Source organism: Xiphias gladius, chromosome 12, assembly GCF_016859285.1.
Source record: "Xiphias gladius isolate SHS-SW01 ecotype Sanya breed wild chromosome 12, ASM1685928v1, whole genome shotgun sequence".
Classification (NCBI taxonomy): domain Eukaryota; kingdom Metazoa; phylum Chordata; class Actinopteri; order Istiophoriformes; family Xiphiidae; genus Xiphias; species Xiphias gladius.
The window spans coordinates 15,083,138-15,103,423 of NC_053411.1; the positions used below are offsets into that span (position 1 = coordinate 15,083,138).

Genomic DNA, 20,286 nt, shown 5'->3' on the forward strand with positions numbered 1-20,286 from the left:
ATCAGTGTGAGTGTGTTAGTGTATGTGTCTGACCTCCAGTTGAACTCTCTGCTCCAGGTTCTTGTACGTCTTCTGGACCAGCTCTTTGGTCCCCAGGACCCCGTACCACATCATGTTTTTGGTGCGACTGCTGCAGGAGAAGACAGGAGGGAGAAACCAATCAACGCTGTTTTTGTTTCATGAGATTAAAACTTTATGGATCAGAGAATGATTAAGCTGAGTCACTGAGAACAGGGGTGCCAAGTAGGAGGTGCAGCTAATTCTTCAAGTGTTTTTTGCCATTCTTTATCCTAATTTCACAATTTTCTTTTAACATTATCTTTGATGTTACTTAACAGTCTCCCCGGATAATGTGATAATCTGCAACGATGCAGGTTTTTGCTATGACCACCGGTTTTAATGATTTCATCTTTCTTCCTGAGAAATCATGCTATTTCTGCCAGTGTGCCATGACGGATAGATCTATATATTACGATACCCACGAGCCTCAGGCACTGTTGCCACGGAGAAAACAAAACACAATGCTATAACTGACCAATTATAATTCACGAATTGACCTAGAAATCAAAAGTAAATTGATTTAAACTGCAGATTGTCTGGTCAATTTTATCAACACAGTGATCTTTAGCTTCCACCCACTATTAGCGACGCAATGCACCTTGGGAGTCGTATTTAATTTTACCCCTTAAAGTTTTTATGTACACAAAACTTGTACCTTCAATTTTTCATCAAACAACCAGATATATGCTCAAACAGTTGTTATTCTTTTGTGCTGATCATTAAACTGTTGTGTTTCATGCGGTTCCATTCGTAGAGGAGATCCAACTTTGAGCCACTTTACATTATCTATTGGAAAAATGAATGGGGCTTGTACTTCCTGAACCAGACGTAGTCTGCAAGTCTAGCCTTTATCAATCCCCTAAAGCATCACTAGTTACCAACAGTCTGCACTCTTCATCTTACACACTCCCCTGGGGTAATCAACAAGGATGCCCTATCAGCACTGTGTTGTTTGCCCTGGCTACTGATCCCTTATTCATTGCCCTGAAGTCTGCACCATCAGTACAGGGTAATTTATAAACCGGACTTTCGTTATATGCAGATGATGTGTTGCTGTATATGTCTGACCCCTGTTTTGGGCTAATATGTTACAGATATTTAAAAAAGATGTAACTCCAACAAAAAACAGGTTTGGCACTGAGATAAAGGCCAATGAACTGAGATTAACATGAAAAAAAAAACGTGTTAAAACTAATGATTAACACTCCAGAGACAATCTTGCTAAACCCTTTACTTTATGTTTACATGGATACACATTAAAGATAAAATCTCCAACAAAGAATAGGGTTAAGTATTTTCTAAATGTGTGTGTCCAATGAATACTTCCAATGCTGATCTTAGGTGGAAGAATACCAAACAGGGATTAATATGGTTTTACAGATGCAACACTAAGATTTGTTCTTTGTAAAGAGAGCTTTTGGGTCACATAATTAAACAGAAGCGTTCAGTAAACAGATTATAATTTGTGTGTGTATATGGGTGTGTGTGTCTTCATACCTGCATTTTTTTGGATGCTCATCTCTCTTGTTGTTGAACTCCAGGGAAATCTTGGCGTCCAGGCCGATACCAAAGTAGTTGTTCATCACACACTTCTCTGAACATTGTCTACAGATATACAGGATATGAATCACTCGTTAAAAAAAAATCATAATGCATTGAGGAGCAAAAACACATGCAAAGCACATACAAATAGACAAGTGTATACACAGACTTACACAGAGTCCTCGTTGAAGGTGACGGTGTTGAGGCTCTCTGGTTTCTCCAGGACAATGGGGGAGGTGGGACTAAAGATTCCTTGACCTGGAAGGAGGCATGATAGGTAAATGAAATATCATCCAAATGAAAATAGGTCTCATATAACAAAGGTCTCATAAAAATGTCCAACATTTTGCTATTACATTAATATTTTAAACAGTTATTTGGTTCACATAGAGTCAGGCAAATTATGGGTGATTCTTGAAGAAAGGAGTCAAACTCAAATCTCTTCTGAGTTTTTAAAATAAGGATGTAGTTTTTCCAAAATATACAAACTGCTTTGGACTTTGTTCCTTCACTTCGTGTTCCTGCTGACTTCAAACTGAAGGGACACTTACGTTGCTCAGCATCTTTCAGCTCCTCGCTATTTTCTCTTTTGATGGAGGACGAGGACGACATCCTCTGGACCTGCGTGTGTCGGTTCTGCTCATCCACCACTGAAATGATGAAGAATGATCGGTGAACTGCACTCAAGCACGCTCATGTTCACAAAAGAAGCAAGATTTGATGCTTTATTTAAAATGATACTGAGGTCAAACGGCCTTCCTCTTACCTTTCTCAGCCTGTTCGATGATCTGCCTCAGGGCTTTCTTCAGGCTGTTGGCCCTGAGCATCAGTTGCTCCTTGGACCTGTATGTTTTGCCCTCTGAACCCGACTCACCGCCACTTTCACCGGGGCTCGAGCCGCCACTCTCCTGGCTGGGCACCGAACCTGCTGGGACCACCTGGGTGAAAATAGAGAAGGGAAATGTCCTCTTGGTGTTGTAAAATCTGTATATACCTGTTAAGGGAACTTTTGTAGAGTTCCTGATGTTGCCCGATTTCCCCATGAGATTTATTTCAATTTAAGAGCAGTGGCAACCTGGGAGCATCACCACAGTATCACCAAAGCAGTAATAACCAGATGTGTCCTCATTCATAAATTTTTACTCCTCCTGCCCTGTCGAGTCTTATACCGGTGCGACATCTTATCTTCATGTTATTTCTGACAAAGGGAGGCAGCAGTTAATATTCGTTTACAGGCAGAACTGTTAGAGGATGAGGATATCCATATTTTATTTATCAAATATAAAATATACATAGACGTTTGATTTAAAGATAGAATTCTGTGCCTCTCCCCTTCTACTTCTTTAAAAGCAGCAAAAATCAATCTGTGAATAAAAGACTCCATAGGGGACAGAGACGCAAAAAGATGTATGCCATTTTGTTTTTCAGCTTCTTTGAGGAAAGCCATTTTTTTCACTTCTACTACTGCAAAGTGATCAGGTTGAGTCAGGTTTGTATCCTCTCTGAGCTAAAAACATCGTTCAGTTTCGCAAATGATTTTTACCTTCTCAAGATTTTTTAATCTGGATATTTCTAGAGGCCCGAAGAGGTAAAACTACCTCGTATTTAACGAGGAAGAGGCAAAAAATAAGACAAATATAAGTTTTATAGGGCAAAAATAAGAGTTTGACCCCCAGGTTGGGACCCACTGCCATAAATAGCAATATTTGTCAATCCAACAGTACATAATCAATCAAACAGTATTTATCATATTAAAAATAGACAGCGCTTTAAACAAACATGATGTATCCATAAAGTGTTATATCAGCTTAACTACTATCCTTAAACAAGCGGCTTTTGTGTTATTGTTTTATTAACATTTTCCAGAAGGTTAAAATAAAATTTTGGATCAAAACACTTCAACTGTTTCTTGATCTAAAGTGCTTGAGCTGTAATGTGATTATAATCCGCCTGTAAGACTACACTGATTGCTCTGACTATTACATATTGATTATAATTGGTATTTTTATTACCTGGGCTTCCGCTTCCTCGCTTAAGGCCTTGACGAGGGAATCGAGCTTCTCATTCAGCAATGCACACTGGGAGAAGACCGAGAGAGGCACAGAAAGAGATTTTTATTGTTTGTATTGCTCCGTAGCTCACTACAAAAATCATATGAGAGGAATGTAAATTGGGAGAAACAGCACACATCAATGCTGGGCAGAATTTAAATTCTCGTCCGTGGGACTGCAGTAACGCCTGAAACCAGCGTGAACTCAATACCCAACTCTTATTCAGCGCATAGAGGTCTTTTATTTGCAGAAGCAACAGGCAAATTTCCCTCTGGGCATCAATAAAGCATCACTTTATTTGAAGAAAGAGGCGTGATCGAGCTCAAAGCGCTCTGACGGGAGGGTTTGGTGGAGGCTTGAGCCGCCTCTGCTGGGTGAAAAGATTTTTTTCTTTGTGGAAATGTTTCATGAAAGTCTTTTCAAAAAAAAAAAAGCAAAGCACTCTCCCTCTCAGCATGATTTTCTTTGCAGTTTCAAACTTGTAGGTCTTTTACCTGCTGGCGACAGAGAACTGCTCTAACAATTTAGTTTAAAAACACCCTTGAAATCCAGTTTTCTCCTTTTCAAAAAGCAGCTTTAAGGTCGGAAAAAGCATCTTATTCCCCAATTGTCTGACAGTATCATATATATATATATATTTGTATCAACCAGTTTAAGCTCTTCTTTGAAGCTTGAAGTATGAATAATGATATTCACATGGACCAAAATATTCAAACCAGGGACTCCTTGTCTTTTCTACGGCCGCACCATTTCATCAAATGGAAATATTTTAGAGGTCTTGTGCATCATTTTAGAAACATTTCCCACTGGGAAGATATGGTTCTTTGGTAACTCCAACGATACTCTGTTTATTGTCACAGAAGGCTAAGAAAACCAGAAAATATTCAAGCTGGAACAGGGAATTTTTGCTTACACATTTACTTTAGCAATTAATTGGTTATCAAAATAGATACTGATGAAACTCCTGCTGTAGTCGATTGATCCACTGATCCATTAATCGTCTACTTGTTTCAGCTCTTACAAAACAAGACTAGGTCAAAACCCAGACTGCGGCTGGACCGCCCTTTATCTGTTTACTTCTCTCCTACTCTCTGTGACAATCTGACAATGTAGGTGGAATCGAACTCATGTGAAAAATGATCAATAACAGGTTTATGCCATAAGTCTGAATATAAATCCACGTATATATCAAATGTGTGTATATTTAGCCAGAGGAGTGACTTTAACCCACTTTCTGTATCCCCTCTTTAACATTCGTGTTGAGCTTTCCAGCTTCGGTGTCTCTGAATTCTTATGAAGAGTCAAATAACTGAACAGATGTAAAAGCATGGACTGCCACAGGCAGAGAATAAAAGAGGGATTGGTGCCACTGAACCTTCAACACAACTATTTCCAACCCACTCTCTCTATTATGTACACACAACGCTACCTACTCTTACCCACTAGTTACTGTTATACAAGCATTTATATAATACACACCATTACACACAAAATCATTTACCTTCTTCGCCATTGCGTCTGCCTCCTCCTTGTTCTCTGTGGCTCTCTCGTACGCCTTCCCCACCTCCGCCACGAAATCGTGCACCGTCCCACACAGGAACCTGACGGAGCGGCGGCGGGTGTGCGCACACACACACACACACACACACACACACACACACACACACACACACACACACACACACACACACACAAACAGAGGAAGGAGAGGAGAGAGGGGTGGGGGTTGAGGGTGAACGTTAACATGATTAACGTGGAAAATGAAACGCGTTACCGGTTAAAACGTTTCAGATTAGGTGATTCACTGTGCAGTCGCTGTGCTTGGAGAACACACGCACACACACGGACGCGCGCGCTCTTGTTTCATTGCCGCCTACCTGCCTGTCAGCTACGTCGCCTCCACACAGTCACTATTTACTCACAGCTGTTACATTGCCGCGGCATGACTCAGCAGAGAGGTTTTCTCCAAACTCGCACGGTCCTTGTGCGTTTAGCAAATATTGGATCCTGTAAAATGAATATTGCTCGAAAACCACAGGCCTCACTTATTAAAGTCTTTTCCTCCGGCGTGGCTCAGCAGGTGCACTCTGACAGGTTTTTATTTCCAAATTGGATACAGATGTTTGATTGCACACTAGTTTTGCAGACAGAGCGTTGGCGGATCTTATGAAAATGGTTTATGTGCCCCATTCCTTGTTTGTGTCCTCTTACTGATGATTCTCATTATCCTCTGACGTTAGCAGAAAAAGGATGTTATTTTTCTGGTGTCACAGCTGCCAAGAAAACAGTCTCAAAAATGCTGGATTCCTGATTCTTGTATGTGCTCACAGTCTGTAAATAAGCAACTCAACATAGTAAATCTGGGATGTACAACCGGCAACCGGACTGAAAAGGCTCAGTCTTTTATAGTTTACACGTGGCATTTCTTATTGACTCTTGTCAAACACAATCATGTAGTTGTGAACCGCTTTATTTCTGGTCTACTGTACTCTTCCCGGAGGCCACCTGGTCCTCACAGACCTCCTTACATGTGTTTACAATGTCCGCCGCCTTTCTGCTTGTGATGCTCCGTGATTTCTTATTACCTATTAAGAAACCAAAAGGTAAAGCAGAAGAAGGAATTCATTTCTAGCCTCCACTTTATCCTTCCTTTATCGTCAAATGTGACCCTTGTACGGCAGCAACAGGTAATTGTTCAAGGTTAGAAGGAACCCTTAGAGCCTGATAGCAGTCTTACATTAATTAATGTTCCTTTAGTGTCTTTGCTGGCAAAATGACAACACATTTTCTTTTTTTTTTACAGTAAATCAGATTATCAGTTACAGCCCTACACATGAAGTAAACTCTGAAAATAGCCTCAATCTTGTCGCTATTTTTCCATAGCAATTCGAAACATAAGATCATATTGAACATCCGCACATACGTCCTCTTTATATTTTTAAGATACTAAGCAGGGAACTCCAGGTAAGATGGATTCCTTTTTCAGGGACTGGGAGCGGATTAGGAATGAGTTCAAATCAATTACTGGAAAAATATAAAGAGAAAAGTGTCAGGATGAATTTGCTGATGCTGTTAGAATCCCGCAAATTAAATTTTAATGTTGTTTACTCTTTCGAAAAGATTTTTATTAAGACGTTGAGTGCTTCTCCTGACCCTCGGCTAATCGACACCTGTCAAAACTGTTGTGACTACAAAAATACACGTTTCAAAAAAAGGGACTCCACATTTTCTCTGTCTGGCAACACTGGTGTTACTTTTTAGATTAAAAAAAAAAAGAAAACGAAGTGTGAAGTGTGTCCTAAAGTCCCCGGGGTGTTTTAAATGTGCTGCAGGTCTCCGCTACAATCAGCAGCGTTTTAAAGCCCACACAGCGGTGGAGAAAGGTGCTCTGTAATGGCACTGAGGATGACCCCTAAATACTGATTCATCTGTCTCTTTCACTTACTGCCGGACACAATTACTGTCCCCTCTGCATGTGTGTGTGTGTGTGTCTCCTTACGGATGAGACCAAAGCAAAAAAATTTAAAATCAATACCCATTGACCAGACACTCACTCGCCCCTCTCTGTCCGCCTCAACATCTCTCCTCTCTATCATCTCTCCTCTCTTTTTCCTTCCCAACCTTCATCCTCCCATCTTTCTGTTTTCATTTTCCTCGCCTTCTTCTCCTCCTCCACCTGCTTCCTCCTCCTGTCCACATTTCTCTCCCTTCTCCTGTTCCTGTTTTATGAAGGCATTCGTGGCACGTACTTGGCAGAGGAAATGACGTCACTGTGTTTGTCCGAGTCCAGGATCTTGGCAAGGTGGGAGGCCACGGAGTCTGCATACTGAGTGATGTGGACCTGAGGGAGAGAAGGAGAAGACTTCAAAATTATAAAAGAAAAGGGTGGAGACTCATTCCTGGGACTGTTTTGGTTGAAAAGGCCTAGACAAACCCTGAATTGGAGCTTTCCTGAAAACGTTGGACTGGACATTCTCTACAACACTCATGCCCTTTTTTTGTTCTATCAAATTGTATAACGTCGCCTGAAAAAACCAGATCCTCTAATGAGCTTTGATCCATGGTTTAATAAAGACATTTGAAACAAACCAGAACACACTGTAGATTAAAATAAAAAGAGCTTAGAACTGTAGTGTGATGTGTCTAGGAGGAGAAGGTCTCTGAGCGCCTAGCCTGTGGTGTAGCATTTTGCTGTCACATCTGGAAACCAGATGTTACGCTGGCATTAGTAGGCTTTGGCAATTATATGAGCTTAAAAGGAATTGAAACTGAAATGCACTTTGATTATTTGTCTCAGGAGTTCCCAACCTCTGCACCTGATGGCCACTTAATCCTGTTTACCTCTTACTGACCTAGTTCTGCTTTTGGTTTGTCTGAAATACTGGTTAACCTCTCCGTTCCTCGCTGGAATCCTTTGACTTTTCCTCATTGGGAGTCACGACCCCAATCTCTAAAATGTGGACACACTGGTACCTTGTTGAGTGTCTGTACCACATTTGTACAGTCTTGTTGATCGGTACCCATTGGCCCGTCAGGTTAACCTGGCAAACGCTCTGCAGCCACGCTAGCAGCTCCATGCTGGTAATGTTGTAATGTTGGTCATGCTCACAATGAGGATGACCGGATAAATTTGCTATTTGTTGGTCTGTTTCTGGTTCATGCGTCAGGTCTTTAAAATGGAAAAATAAAAAGGGGCTTCTGTGGGAAATGTAACCAAAAGCATAAAGCAAAACAAGGCTCTGAATGAATTGAGGGTGAGAAATTTGGGGATATACAGGTGAAGAATCATGGTGACTGATTTTTTTAAACATTTAAATATCTTTGTGCTCAGCTTAAATTCCAAATACAGAGCTGCCCTTCATCGATATCTCCGCCACTTCCTGTGGTTGAGGTCTGATTGCTTTGGCTTCCAGCCGCCAGGTTCAATTGATTGTCAACGGATGTTTTCCCAAAAATATTTTCTTGGAGCTTGTGAGATCTAGGTTTGTAGGAGCCAATTTATGGAATCCATCTGTCAAAAAGCAGACAGCTACCTGAAGGTTCTGCGGAGTAATTTACCTGCAGAGGAGAATCGAGGCTGTCGTCTTCCTTCACTATCGGTGTGTGTTTATTGGTGGTGGGCACCTCGTATGTCATCACGCTCCATCTGACGGCACACACACAAACATGAATCGGTGTCAGGCACCCGAAAAGAAAAAGACGTTATCATCAGCTAATCAGATTGATACAGGAGAGCGGAGACAGGGAATCAAAGCACCATCATGTCCTTTTTTGTATCTGTGGTAGCGCTGCTGATTAAAAACAAACAAAAACAGCAGAGCAACAAAGTTCAAGCTAAGGACAAAGACGGATTTGAACACTTTTAACCAAATCAAATTCCATTCTTTTAAATCAAATGTTTAACTCCCTGTGAAAGATTTCACTCCAAGATGCACGTGTCCTGCTGAAAAGCCCTTCAGCAAAGACATTTAATCCCTGAACTCCATTGTGAAACCGTGTTGTATTAACATTTGTGCTGTTACTAGCTATTTACTATGGTCTGTGTGTCACTGATGAAAAAAAGCAAAAAAACAAACAACAAAAAACACACACACACTGCAACAAAACAGGGCCACAACAGGTGGCAGCGAAACATTAGGCGTGTTTTGGTCTGTACCGGACTTCATCTTCACACAATCTTGACAAACTATACATTGTCTGAAAGCTCTGAGTCTCCTGATTCTGTCTGTGCAAAGCATCTTAGGGCATCACATATCACTGCAAAAGCTTTTAACCCATAATTGGTTCGGACTTGTGGCAGTAGCTTCCAAAGTGTTTTCCACACAAAAAGGTCCCACCAAAGGCCTTATATTCCTTTTTTATGCCAAAGAAAGAGGGAAAAAAAAGCATTTCTTTTTTAAGTTTACGTTTCTACCATATCTGTGCCTCTGTAGCTTTGGTTCAGCATCTCTTATATTCACTCTGACTTTTTGGTTGTAAAATTTAAAGAGTTTCAAAGGAGACCAGAGTTACGACTGTAATCAAAAGGGCTGAAGAACAGGCGCATTTTTATTTTGGGTACATTATTTTTGGGCTCGTGCACAAAAATGGGTGCGTCTGCTGAGGCGTTAAATACCCGGATGAAGTGATAATGGCCTTTTATCAAGTGCTTAAGTCAATATGAAGAAGGCAGCTCTTAGGAAGATGATGAAACTGATAACTCAAGACACACATTTGCACAACATACTGTACATTTCTTAAGTGTTACACATGCACTCAGGTATGTACGCGACGTTACTTAAGGTTTTGCATTCCAATAAGCATTAGACTTTTGCTAGACTACAATGAAGCTTCGTATTTCTTTCGCAAACCCTAGAGTCAAGAATTTGCCGCAAAGGTACAACGGCCAAGGTGCACTGTAAAAAAAAACAAAGCTCACATTGTGCACTTCGTGAAACACAGGAAGTCGTAAAAGGTTTTGTCTTGACTAAGCTAAAATGCCTGTGGTATTACTTTCATTGTTTTCACAATCGCTTGTCCCTGTCTGATGCCCTTAAGAAATATATAACCCTAAGAGGGAGGAGATTTAGACTCTGCATTCATTCATTCATTCATTCATTCATTCATTCATTCATTCGGGATGTCCTCCGCCAACTTCTTTTAAGAAAACCCTGTGGACAGTTTCCCTGTCCATCACAGGGCAAAAACAGATCCACTAACAGTCCCATTTATAATGTAGCTAAAAGCAGTTCAGTCCCCAGTCCACTGGAAATGGACTTCAACTGAGGAACACGACGGAAAACTAAATCACTTGATGGAAAACCGAGAAAATTAATTTGGACTGTGACATTGAACCAAGTGAAGAAACAGTGCAAACGACGTCAAACACCACCCACCCACCAACTCCCCATCTGGTCTTACCGGTCCAGCATTTTGGTGGTGGCTCTTTCCAGCTTCTCCAGGATCTGCAGCAGCTGAGCGTCATCGTCACAGAGGCCTCCCCAGCCCAGAACACGAGCCAGGTCGTTGCCCGTGCCCAGAGGCAGCACACCGAGCTGGCACTGCGGAAGAATCGGTCGCTTTTTACCAACAGACAGCAGACCTGTGGAATATCTTAGGATCTAAACCCAAAGTTCTGATTAAAAAATACGAATCCCGAGGAAGCCGGGCTCACCACCGGCGTTTGGTACGGGTTACTTAATTCACAGTGAAGGATTTCACACACATGTACTAAAGGATACAATTTTCAGTCAGCTTCCTTATACTAATATTTAGGGTTTATTTTACTTTCTTTAAAGTTTTAAATCAACACGATGAAAGTGCACAAGTCACGCAGGCGTCTTCTGTTCCAATCACAAACAAGTAAAGCTTAGAAGGTGACTTGAGGTTTACTTGTGTGATTTTTTAAGAGCATGGTAGTAAGATGAATTATTCATCAAAGCTTTGTCAAAATCCTACATTTGTCAGAAAACATTATTTACAATATCGTTACAATGAACAATAAAAAACTGAATACATGATAAGTGAATAAAGAAACTAAAGAACAGACGGAGACCAAATAGTACTCTGCTCCCAAATTTCACTTTGAAGGACCAAAAAAATTCTTTCTAACTCTACAACATCTGGTATCACACAGACAAATATCAGATGTTTCAAAACAGTGTGAAATTTTGGATCGTTGGCTCGTAATAATCCTCAAGAGAGGAACGTCACTCTGGCTGATTCTTGACACACTGGCACATCTATTTCCTTTCTGGTCTGAATACAGTCAAGATGTCTGCAAGCTTCATCCACCAGATGTTTCACATTTGTCAATTTCCATTCTAGATTTCAGGACGACAGACAGCTACGGGCTACGACTCCCAGGTGACCCCAGGTGCCAAATGATTTATTTTCAATGCTTCTTCTGAATGTAATTCCAAATAAGAGCTAGGTTGTCTATTAACGTTAGCACAACGGGGAGCTCGCCGCCTTTTCTTGAACACCAGCACTCTCCACACCTACCTCACACGTCGGTATTATATCATCATCCCCTCATCCTCCTCCTCTTCCACCTCGTCGCTCTCACCTGTTTATGGAGGTTGAGTTTATCCAGCTCAGAGAGCACCCAGCCCACGCTGCCATCCCCTCCGCACACCAGGATACGAAACGTCACAAACTTTTGGAAAAGGCGGAGGCTGAGAGAGGAGAGAGTGGGATGGGACGGGAGGATGAGGAGAGAAAGAGGGAGATGTCATGAAAAGGCAGCAGAAGTACAACTTCAATACTTGCATTCAAGGATTTTAACTATTTACCTGATCACCATTTCACTCATTTCAACCAATTCTCAGAATGTAATGACAAAAAAACGGCTTGTAGGATCATGCACAGGCCAATTTCCAAAAGCACTACGGCATTTCAGAAAAACTTTTTAAAAAAGTACCCAAGCTCTGGTCCTCCGTTCATCAGGTCAAAGACCTGAGCTGGGTTGAGAAGCTGCTTGAACTTGCGGAGGAACTTGACCCCCTGGTTGTCCCCACTTTTGGAGTTGACCAAGACAAGGAGAGGGCTGGAGCATGACCCCGAGGTGGCTTTCCAAAAGCCTGAAAAAGAAGGTTTGTTGTTTGGATGTCTTGAAAAATAAGAAGACTGTAAAATAGTTTTTAGCTATCAGATTCAAGTTCATGTTGGGAAAGCTGTTATGTGATGGATCCTAAACGCTGGAGAACTGTCACTATGTCAGAAATGTAAGTTCCTGACGACAGATACCTAATTGGATTATCCAAATCATGCAGAAACAGACAAATGCTGCCCTAAATTTGACAAATGTGTGGCCAATATTTCCATGTTCTTCAATTTTCTGCTAAAAAGGTTTGACCAGGCATGCTAACATTTAAAATGTTCAGTAGTTGTTGTTTTTTTAACATTGTAAGTGTAAGCATTTGTGTGACAGCTGAAAAAGTCGAGGGTGAGTCGCGGTGTCACACCCTGTGCAGCCCAAGGATTTACGCCACTGGAGTTGAAAGGTGGCACACCTGAACTTTGAACCTACTGCACCTGCAATACCGAGTACAAAAGAGCCTGTGTGTGTGTGTGTGTGTGTGTGTGTGTGTGTGCAAAATGTGTCTCACCATCTGAGTCGATGCTGTTAAGAGCAGTGGGAGGGATGATTGACACTCGACATTGACCGAAGGGACACACCTTCCCCATTTGTTCTCTGCAGCTGTTGTGGACCTGCAATTACACAGTCAGTGGTCTCCATAGTGATTCTATATTTCAGTAGAAGTGGAAAGGTCATTATATCCCTCTGAAACCCACCAAATGTCAGTCCTATAAGCTTTTCAAATACCACTCTGATTCATCTGTGTGCGGTACTGTGTGTACAGAAGTGTACTGCTATTTGTCAGAAGCTCAGTCAGAAATGGAAAAAAGAAATTTTCTCTTCCAGTACCTCATATGTTCCAGTGACAAATGCTGCACTTTTTATTTTGAAGACAAAAACCCTTTTACTTCCTGTATTGTCCTCATTACTGGGTTTGAAGGAGCTGCTTTGCACTTAAGACAGCAGCAAGAAGTTCGGATCAAAATTTGAGAAATTTACATCAAGATTTTGGCTCACTGGAGACAACGTTTTGGTTTTTTTTTCCTCTCACCAGAAATATAATTAATTGGTAAAGCTTTATCCCACTGAACTGGCACTGACTCTATCACCATGGAGGTGAATTTGTACCAACCTATTTGATTTCAAATTCATATAAATACTTTCTAGTGTCAGACCTAATTGAAATTACCTCTCAGCTAGCGGTGAAGTTTGAAATAAACACCAACACTGATTTGACATGACAGTTTTTTTTTTTTTTTTTGACAGGACGGAGGCTAAAAATCAGTCCCACTTACGATGGCTTTGCACCAGAGGCAGCGCCAGTCCTGCAGCCGTCGCACGCTGCCACAGTTCTTGTCACACACCACACATTTGGCACTGACCGGCAGGTTGCCCTCCAGCCACTGGTGGGGCATGGACACCTGGTAAAAATGTGGGAAAATGCTGAAAACGGGAGACACAGGCTGCCCTGAACCACGGCCCATTTGACCTGCTGTCGTAAAAACAAAATTTAGAGCAAGTCGGGCAGAAATGATTTCATCCTGGGTAACAGTTTTTATATTCAGTCACTGAAATGATATCTGATATCTTTATTGGTTTGAGCACAGAAACCGTAACTTGAACTGAAGCTTTCCATGCTCATTTTCGTTGATATGTTTCCTCTCCGCTCAAACACATAAAGCACATCCCAATCACTCACCCCTTCCTCATCCTCAATGATGTCATTTCCTATGGAGGCTAGCGTGGTCCATTTGCAGTTGTTGGTGGAGCGAACTGCACAGCGCTTATGAGCCTTGAATTTACAGACTGCAGAGGGCAGATAAATACATTTCATGTAAGAGATACTTCAGTTAATAGAGATAATAATAAAAGGTGAAATGATGCTTATATATCTAGGGCATTTTTAAATATTTAAAACTACACAAGTTGTCCTCGTTACAACTAACAAATTTATATGTATATTTTTTGTTCATTCTAATTCTCTCTTTGGGATATATTGGAATTAGGTAAGAGGATGTGACAAATCAAAAAACAAATTAATTGAAAGCATTTTAACTCATCACAAACGACATCAAAATTTTGCTAAGAAATTCCCAGTAATGTGCACCTAAAAATCCTGCGTGGGCGTATTCAGAATTCGTTACTGCTGATGTGAGAGAAGGGAGGAAATGATTTTACTCAACCATTTCCGAGGTGTCGGTGTTTCAAGACCTGCCTCTCCCTGCAATGAGAAGCTATAAACCTACTTCTCTACTCTCACAGTCACATGCTCTAAACGCTTTTCTGCGATGTCGGCCCTGTCAGTCAAGCTTAGACTAAAAGTCCTTTTCACTTACGCAGGAAAAATGTCAAGTTTTGAAAAAGTATTGGAATTGGCCCTCAAAAATGCATGGTTGTTTAGTCGCATCTCCCAAGGAATGCGTCTGTAAATGTGTGTATTCCTGTGAATGTGTATTTCTGTACCTTCACAGGACAGGCCGTGGGAGGTGACGCCCGGCAGAGCCTCCCTGCAGACGTTGCAGAAGGTGGGTCTGGCGTGCGAGCAGGCGTACCAGTTGTGCATCCCGGAGAAATGCTCCATGTTGAACTGGCTGGCCTGGGGAAGGAGAAAATATGGAGGGAGGGGGCGAAGACATCAGAGCTCCTTGTTAAGGTGGCTGGGGTTAGGAAGTGGAAACATAAAAGGGACAAGACAAGAATCATGAGCGCGCTACATCAAAATAACCAGCCTGGGGAGGGAGGGATGTCGCAGGATGGGACGGTGACTTTTTATATTTCATGCTGTACTGAACAGCCCGAGGAAACATGGATACAAGGACAAGATAACGACATCAGCAGCACATATTAAGCTCTGTGGCCTCAGGAGGGAGACCTACAAGAGATCAGTACTACGGCTGACCAGCCTAGGGATAAAGGGATACCTACAGTCAGTGCCTAAAAAAGACGGCAGGACAAGACTAAGACATCAGCGCTGTCAAACCAAACTCCCTGTGGAAAATAACCTCTCTCCCTTTCCAGAAAGCTTTTTGTAACTATAGAGATATCAAAATACCGGATACGAACAAAGGATTCATTTGGAGAGGATTGCTATCCATCACCTGAACTGCACCTCAAGTCTAAACCTTCAAGATCACTTGAAGTGGAAATAAATAAGGATGAGAAAATGACATAAATCAAAACCCTAAACACACGGCTGTAAACTACAAGGAACACTGAAAGTATAAAACGAGAGGAAATAAACTCAGCTTGGATAGCGGCATACAGTCTTCAGCTCCCTTTATAACCTATTAAAGCAGAGGCTCTGATTTTATGAGGGACATCAATCTGCTCGCAAAGAGCTGAAACGGGAAGCAGATAAAAGAGAAGGAGAGAGGGAACAGAGAGGTGGGAGAGAAAGGAGGAGGAGAGTATTTTCCTCCAAGGAAGAAGACAAGGTGGACACTCCGTGTAAAAAATAGATTGAAGAACTGAGGTGTGAAGCATGTTCTCATCAAAATAAATTACACGCTCCTGATGGGCTTTGATCAAAGGATCGTCAAGTTGGCCCATTTCCTAGTCTATTCTGGTGTCAGCCGACAGAATAAATAATGACGTCGAAACGTAAAGAGAGACTGACGGAGAGATGGTAGACTCACCTCATAGGTTTCCCATTTTTGGACGGATTTGAGAGCGCTGATCCAGTCCTCCATTTCCTTCCTGCTCTCAGCACACAACATGAGTTTTCGAAATGGTGTTATCACCTGAGAAAGAGAGAAGGAAAGAGGCACTGAAAATCTGAGCCCGAAAGGTGAAGCTATCGGGAAAATTCAATCACAAAAAGTTATTCCTATTCATCTCGAGGAGCACAGGAACTGTACAAAATTTCACGGCAACCCATCTCGTAGTTCGGGTCCAAATTGGTGGACCGACCAAGGGACCGGTATTGCCCTCCACAGAACCGCTAGCATGCCGCTAGCACGGCCGAAAATGATAACAACAGTCTGTTTCCGAATTGGCTGTAGTTTGGGATTTTCAGGTTAAAAATATTAAACTGTAATTTGCCATGGAAAAACTAAGCCGAACGTACAGTTTTGAAAACGCTTTAATCCACACTTTACACGTTTTTGCAACGTGTTGCGTTACTTACCGTAAAGCTGTTGTTGATGTTCTTGGTGCTGGTCTCGGCTACACTTGCATCCGATAGGTCCACTTCATCAAAAATCAGAGACTAATTAAGAAAAAAAAACAAAAACCCATGACGATCAATGGATATCAGCTTATCATTTGCCATTCACATTTAATTTTCCCTGATACCTCTTAATTACACGAAAACCATTCTATTGTATGTAATTCAATAGCTTTGGTAAAAATGTGACAGTTTCCAATTCGTAATTTTTGTTTCATAGCTCACTGAGCTGCAAGCGTGCCGCTTACAAATGCCAAACGCATTTTGTTAATTTAAAAAAAAAAAAAATGCTGTAGGTACATTCACACATTCCCGTACCTTGCAGTCTTTGGCATAGTAGAGGGTCCTCCCTCTGAGTTTGAAGTACCTCCTCTTCCATCTCTGGAAGGAGCTGGTCTGCTTCAACAGGATTCCCTCCTTGACACTTTTCTATTGTAAGACAGAGTCAGAAGAAAGACAGCGGGGGCAAAAGCGGGGAGAAATGGGAGGAGAGGAGGAAGAAGACGTTAGTGCTTCCAGAGCCTCTGAATAACTAAAGTGACAGCTACTCTTCTTGGAGTTCACACAAAAACAGAAGGAGATCGGTTTGGATAGTGTCACCGGGATTGCTTGTCTTTGTGAGACGCACAACAGAGCCACAGAAAGAGCTGCTCAAATGAGCAGAAAGGTGTTGACTGAATCTGTCAATCCGTCACGGGAGCAGACAACCACAGAAACATTTACTTAAAGGACTAGGCAAGTGTTGTTGTGCATATTAAAACACTTTCCCGTGATTTTCTGAAATTCCTGTTACTAATTTATGACCAGATGTTGGAAAGTCAGGGGGCCTCTGTAAAAATTCTTCCAATGCCTCCAAAAATAGCACACTCGTCTGTTAAATGAGGAAATACGGAAGCCAAGCTTAGCTGAGCGTCAGTTTGTGTCGACGGGAGAAGTCACGAGTTGGTGTCTCGCGCTGCGCTTGCACTGGAGCAACAGCGACGAAGTGATGCGGCAGGTAGGAGGATGGGGATTATTCTCTCAGTCAGAATGCATGATTTGATCTGATACAATGGACTGGCTTTGCTGAAAATCCCCACCGATTCTCTATTGCGGTGGCTGCTATTCTCCTTTATGCTAAGCATGCACCCGTCCTTTCCCTCTCGATTTATGAACACGTGCCTTAAGAGGACGGAATGCACCGTGGGCAATCAATTTTAGATGGGACGTCGGGGGTCGCCGTGGAGATCCTCTCTCCCCTCAAACAAGAGGATACCCCGGCCCAGCAACAGACACAGGCGCGGGCACACACACACACACACACACACACACACACACACACACACACACACACACACACACAAACGCACACAGACATACAATCTTAAGACTCTGAGCACGTTACTGATGGCTCCCTCCATATCTGCAATTTTATCACCTAACGTAGCGACATCCCTGCAGACGAACAGACATGGCGGTTTTCATTAGATCCGCCTCTATGGCGAGCCAGTGACTTTGTCATGGAGGTGACTATGGGCATCAGTGTGTGCATGTGTCGCCTGCATATTTTCATTGCAGAAACCAACGTAAACAGTATAATAAAACTGGAATGGATTAACAGTGGAAATGTTTGCGTAGCAACGTCCAATACATCCTCAAAAATCCCCAGGGAAGTGGTAGCTAAAAACTTTCAATTAATGCCCTTTCTTGTTAAAAAAAATACCACAACCTGAATAGAAGAGAAGGTAATAACATTAACGTATTCAATATAACACCTGAAAATGTTTCCCAAATTTTTTAGATACCGCTAGAAATGACTAATTGTGCAGCTGTCTTGCAAAAGCCTCTAGGACAAATGCCTGTGTTGTAATCATGAGTAAGGCCGTCTAATCATCACAGTCGCAAGACTCTTTACGTCATCCGTAAGAAAATCCGCTTGCACAGCCTGCGCTGCCACTGAAACCTGTGGGCAAAGGTAAACTGTTGCTTTAAGTATGCAAACAAGTGTCAATGATGTCGAAATACTTAGAGAAAAAAAAAGACTTCCTGCAGCGGAGGGATTTCTCATTTTAAGAGCTTCTTATTTGTTTTGTGGTTTGTTTTACACATGAATCTAACTGTGCATAAGGCCAAAATTCTTATAGAAAGAAATGTGAAAAGCTCCCAGTCTTAGGAGCACAAGAGTCAGACTTTCATTGATGTGTAACCCAATTCTGCAACCACAGAACGGTATAAGAAAGAAGTGCTAAAAGGAAAGTGGGAGAGAGGTGGAGAGGATATTGGTTCTGCTATGTCCAAATCTGTAGCAGACTTCTAAATTTCAATGTAATGAAAACAAAAGACTGGCGATGACGAAAGATTTTCTGGTGCATTCCATTACACGGGTATGTCGTTTTTCTAGTGCAAGCCACTGAACTTCTAAGCCCGGACACGGTTCGCCCGAGAGCAGGTGGCGCAGCAGTAACTTGGCAGGGTCTCCAGATCGGTGCACGATCCGGAAATCTGCCCCCAGGGAAAAATTCAAGACTCAGACAGGGGGTCCGCCGCCTGCACCGCGACGGCCAACAAGCCAAGAAGTGACAGCGGGACGAGAGAACGTGTGCTTGCGCTTCTGAATGTAGAAATGAGAAACTGAAAGTGTGCGTACGGGAAACTTTCGGTTTGAGCACAGCAAGTCAGATGTCTTGTGCTTGTACAATACTTCATTTTCACGTTACTTGTAAGCTGTGTTGCTGACATCTTGTGCGTTAACGTATCTAGTAGTTAGTTAGTTAGTTGGCTAACTGTGTCTTGCATTTTTTCCCTAAAGTGGCGAGCATGAAGGCCAGCGTCTTTAGCAGTGTACAAGTACACGTAGAACAGAGGGAACGTTGGCACACAAGGAAAGAGGAGGAATAAATAGATTTTACGTTGGAGGGAAAGTGAAAATTGAATATATTGACTGACTGGTTTTGCTGTTGGTGCATTTGGATGCAGGATTCCCATACATACATATATATCTTCCTTCCCTCTTGCACGACATCTCCTCATCTAGGTCCTCAGATCTCTTTGTAGTCTGTTTTCTTTACATCTGTTTATCTTCCCGTTTCCCCATGTCTCTCGTTTGGCTGCAGTTTTTCTGTTTACATGCCTCCCCCTCTCGCTGTTTCTCCATCTCAGCGTCACTCATTTGTTTGTTTTTTTTCCCCCCACTTTCCATTTCATCTCGAGTGTTTCCGTCTCCCTCTCTCTGCCTTTGCAGTAATGGTCTTGGGCTCTCTGAACATAGGGCGTTATACAAGTCAAAAGGTACCCCTGAACCAGTGATAAATTTAATTCATCGCTCCATAACAATCCAGGCTGCCTGTATGACACATGCAGCTTCTCGGTGCTCTCACAGTGCATGTTTCTTTTTTAGAATAAAAGCGATTCTACACCCTGAGGGACAGCAAATCTGATATTGTCACACTGTTAGATAGAATGAGAGAGGAATGAAAAAAGGAGGAAGTGGAACAGAAGGACTGATGGTGGAAAAAAAAAAAAAAAAAAAGATAGATCGCCTGATGGTATTGATTAGGGAGGAGGAGTGAACAGAGCTGTGCGGGAAGAGAAACAAACAACACAAAAAGGTAAGATGCAGGAACTAGAACAAACGGGGGCTCTGGAGAGTCGACTTAAAAGGGAAGAAGCTGAAAAACTGGCAGTGCCTTGAGGAGGAAGAAGAAAGAGGGAAACACACAAACAAGAAGGTGTAAAGGTCTCTGAACCACCTGACTCGTCGGAGATAACGGCGTAACACCCCTGGTCCGCCAGTCGGGCTTATCCGTGGTCGCCACAGCAACGCTAAGAGGAGCTGTCAGTCAAGAAGCTAATCAGAGTGCTGCTGTTTGACAAACGCAACTAATGACATAGCAACCACTGATATAGCTGAGGGACATACTGGAAGTTAG

At 42.2% G+C, this 20,286-nt stretch overlaps 1 protein-coding gene across 1 annotated transcript in view; it reads right to left on the bottom strand.

Annotated features, from left to right (window-relative positions):
* Window positions 1–20,286, bottom strand: part of si:dkey-172j4.3 (diacylglycerol kinase eta) — a 72,093-nt gene that overhangs the window by 8,333 nt on the left and 43,474 nt on the right. The window contains exons 4-22 of the mRNA XM_040140318.1: window positions 16,697–16,807; window positions 16,340–16,420; window positions 15,849–15,953; window positions 14,677–14,809; window positions 13,913–14,019; window positions 13,509–13,634; window positions 12,743–12,845; window positions 12,055–12,214; window positions 11,701–11,809; window positions 10,554–10,693; window positions 8,712–8,799; window positions 7,403–7,494; window positions 5,155–5,254; window positions 3,615–3,680; window positions 2,369–2,540; window positions 2,154–2,252; window positions 1,776–1,860; window positions 1,558–1,665; window positions 34–130 (exon numbers count right to left, since the gene is read on the bottom strand). Coding sequence (XP_039996252.1) covers window positions 34–130; window positions 1,558–1,665; window positions 1,776–1,860; window positions 2,154–2,252; window positions 2,369–2,540; window positions 3,615–3,680; window positions 5,155–5,254; window positions 7,403–7,494; window positions 8,712–8,799; window positions 10,554–10,693; window positions 11,701–11,809; window positions 12,055–12,214; window positions 12,743–12,845; window positions 13,509–13,634; window positions 13,913–14,019; window positions 14,677–14,809; window positions 15,849–15,953; window positions 16,340–16,420; window positions 16,697–16,807 — 2,082 coding nt within the window. The remainder of the gene's footprint in view (window positions 1–33; window positions 131–1,557; window positions 1,666–1,775; window positions 1,861–2,153; window positions 2,253–2,368; window positions 2,541–3,614; window positions 3,681–5,154; window positions 5,255–7,402; window positions 7,495–8,711; window positions 8,800–10,553; window positions 10,694–11,700; window positions 11,810–12,054; window positions 12,215–12,742; window positions 12,846–13,508; window positions 13,635–13,912; window positions 14,020–14,676; window positions 14,810–15,848; window positions 15,954–16,339; window positions 16,421–16,696; window positions 16,808–20,286) is intronic.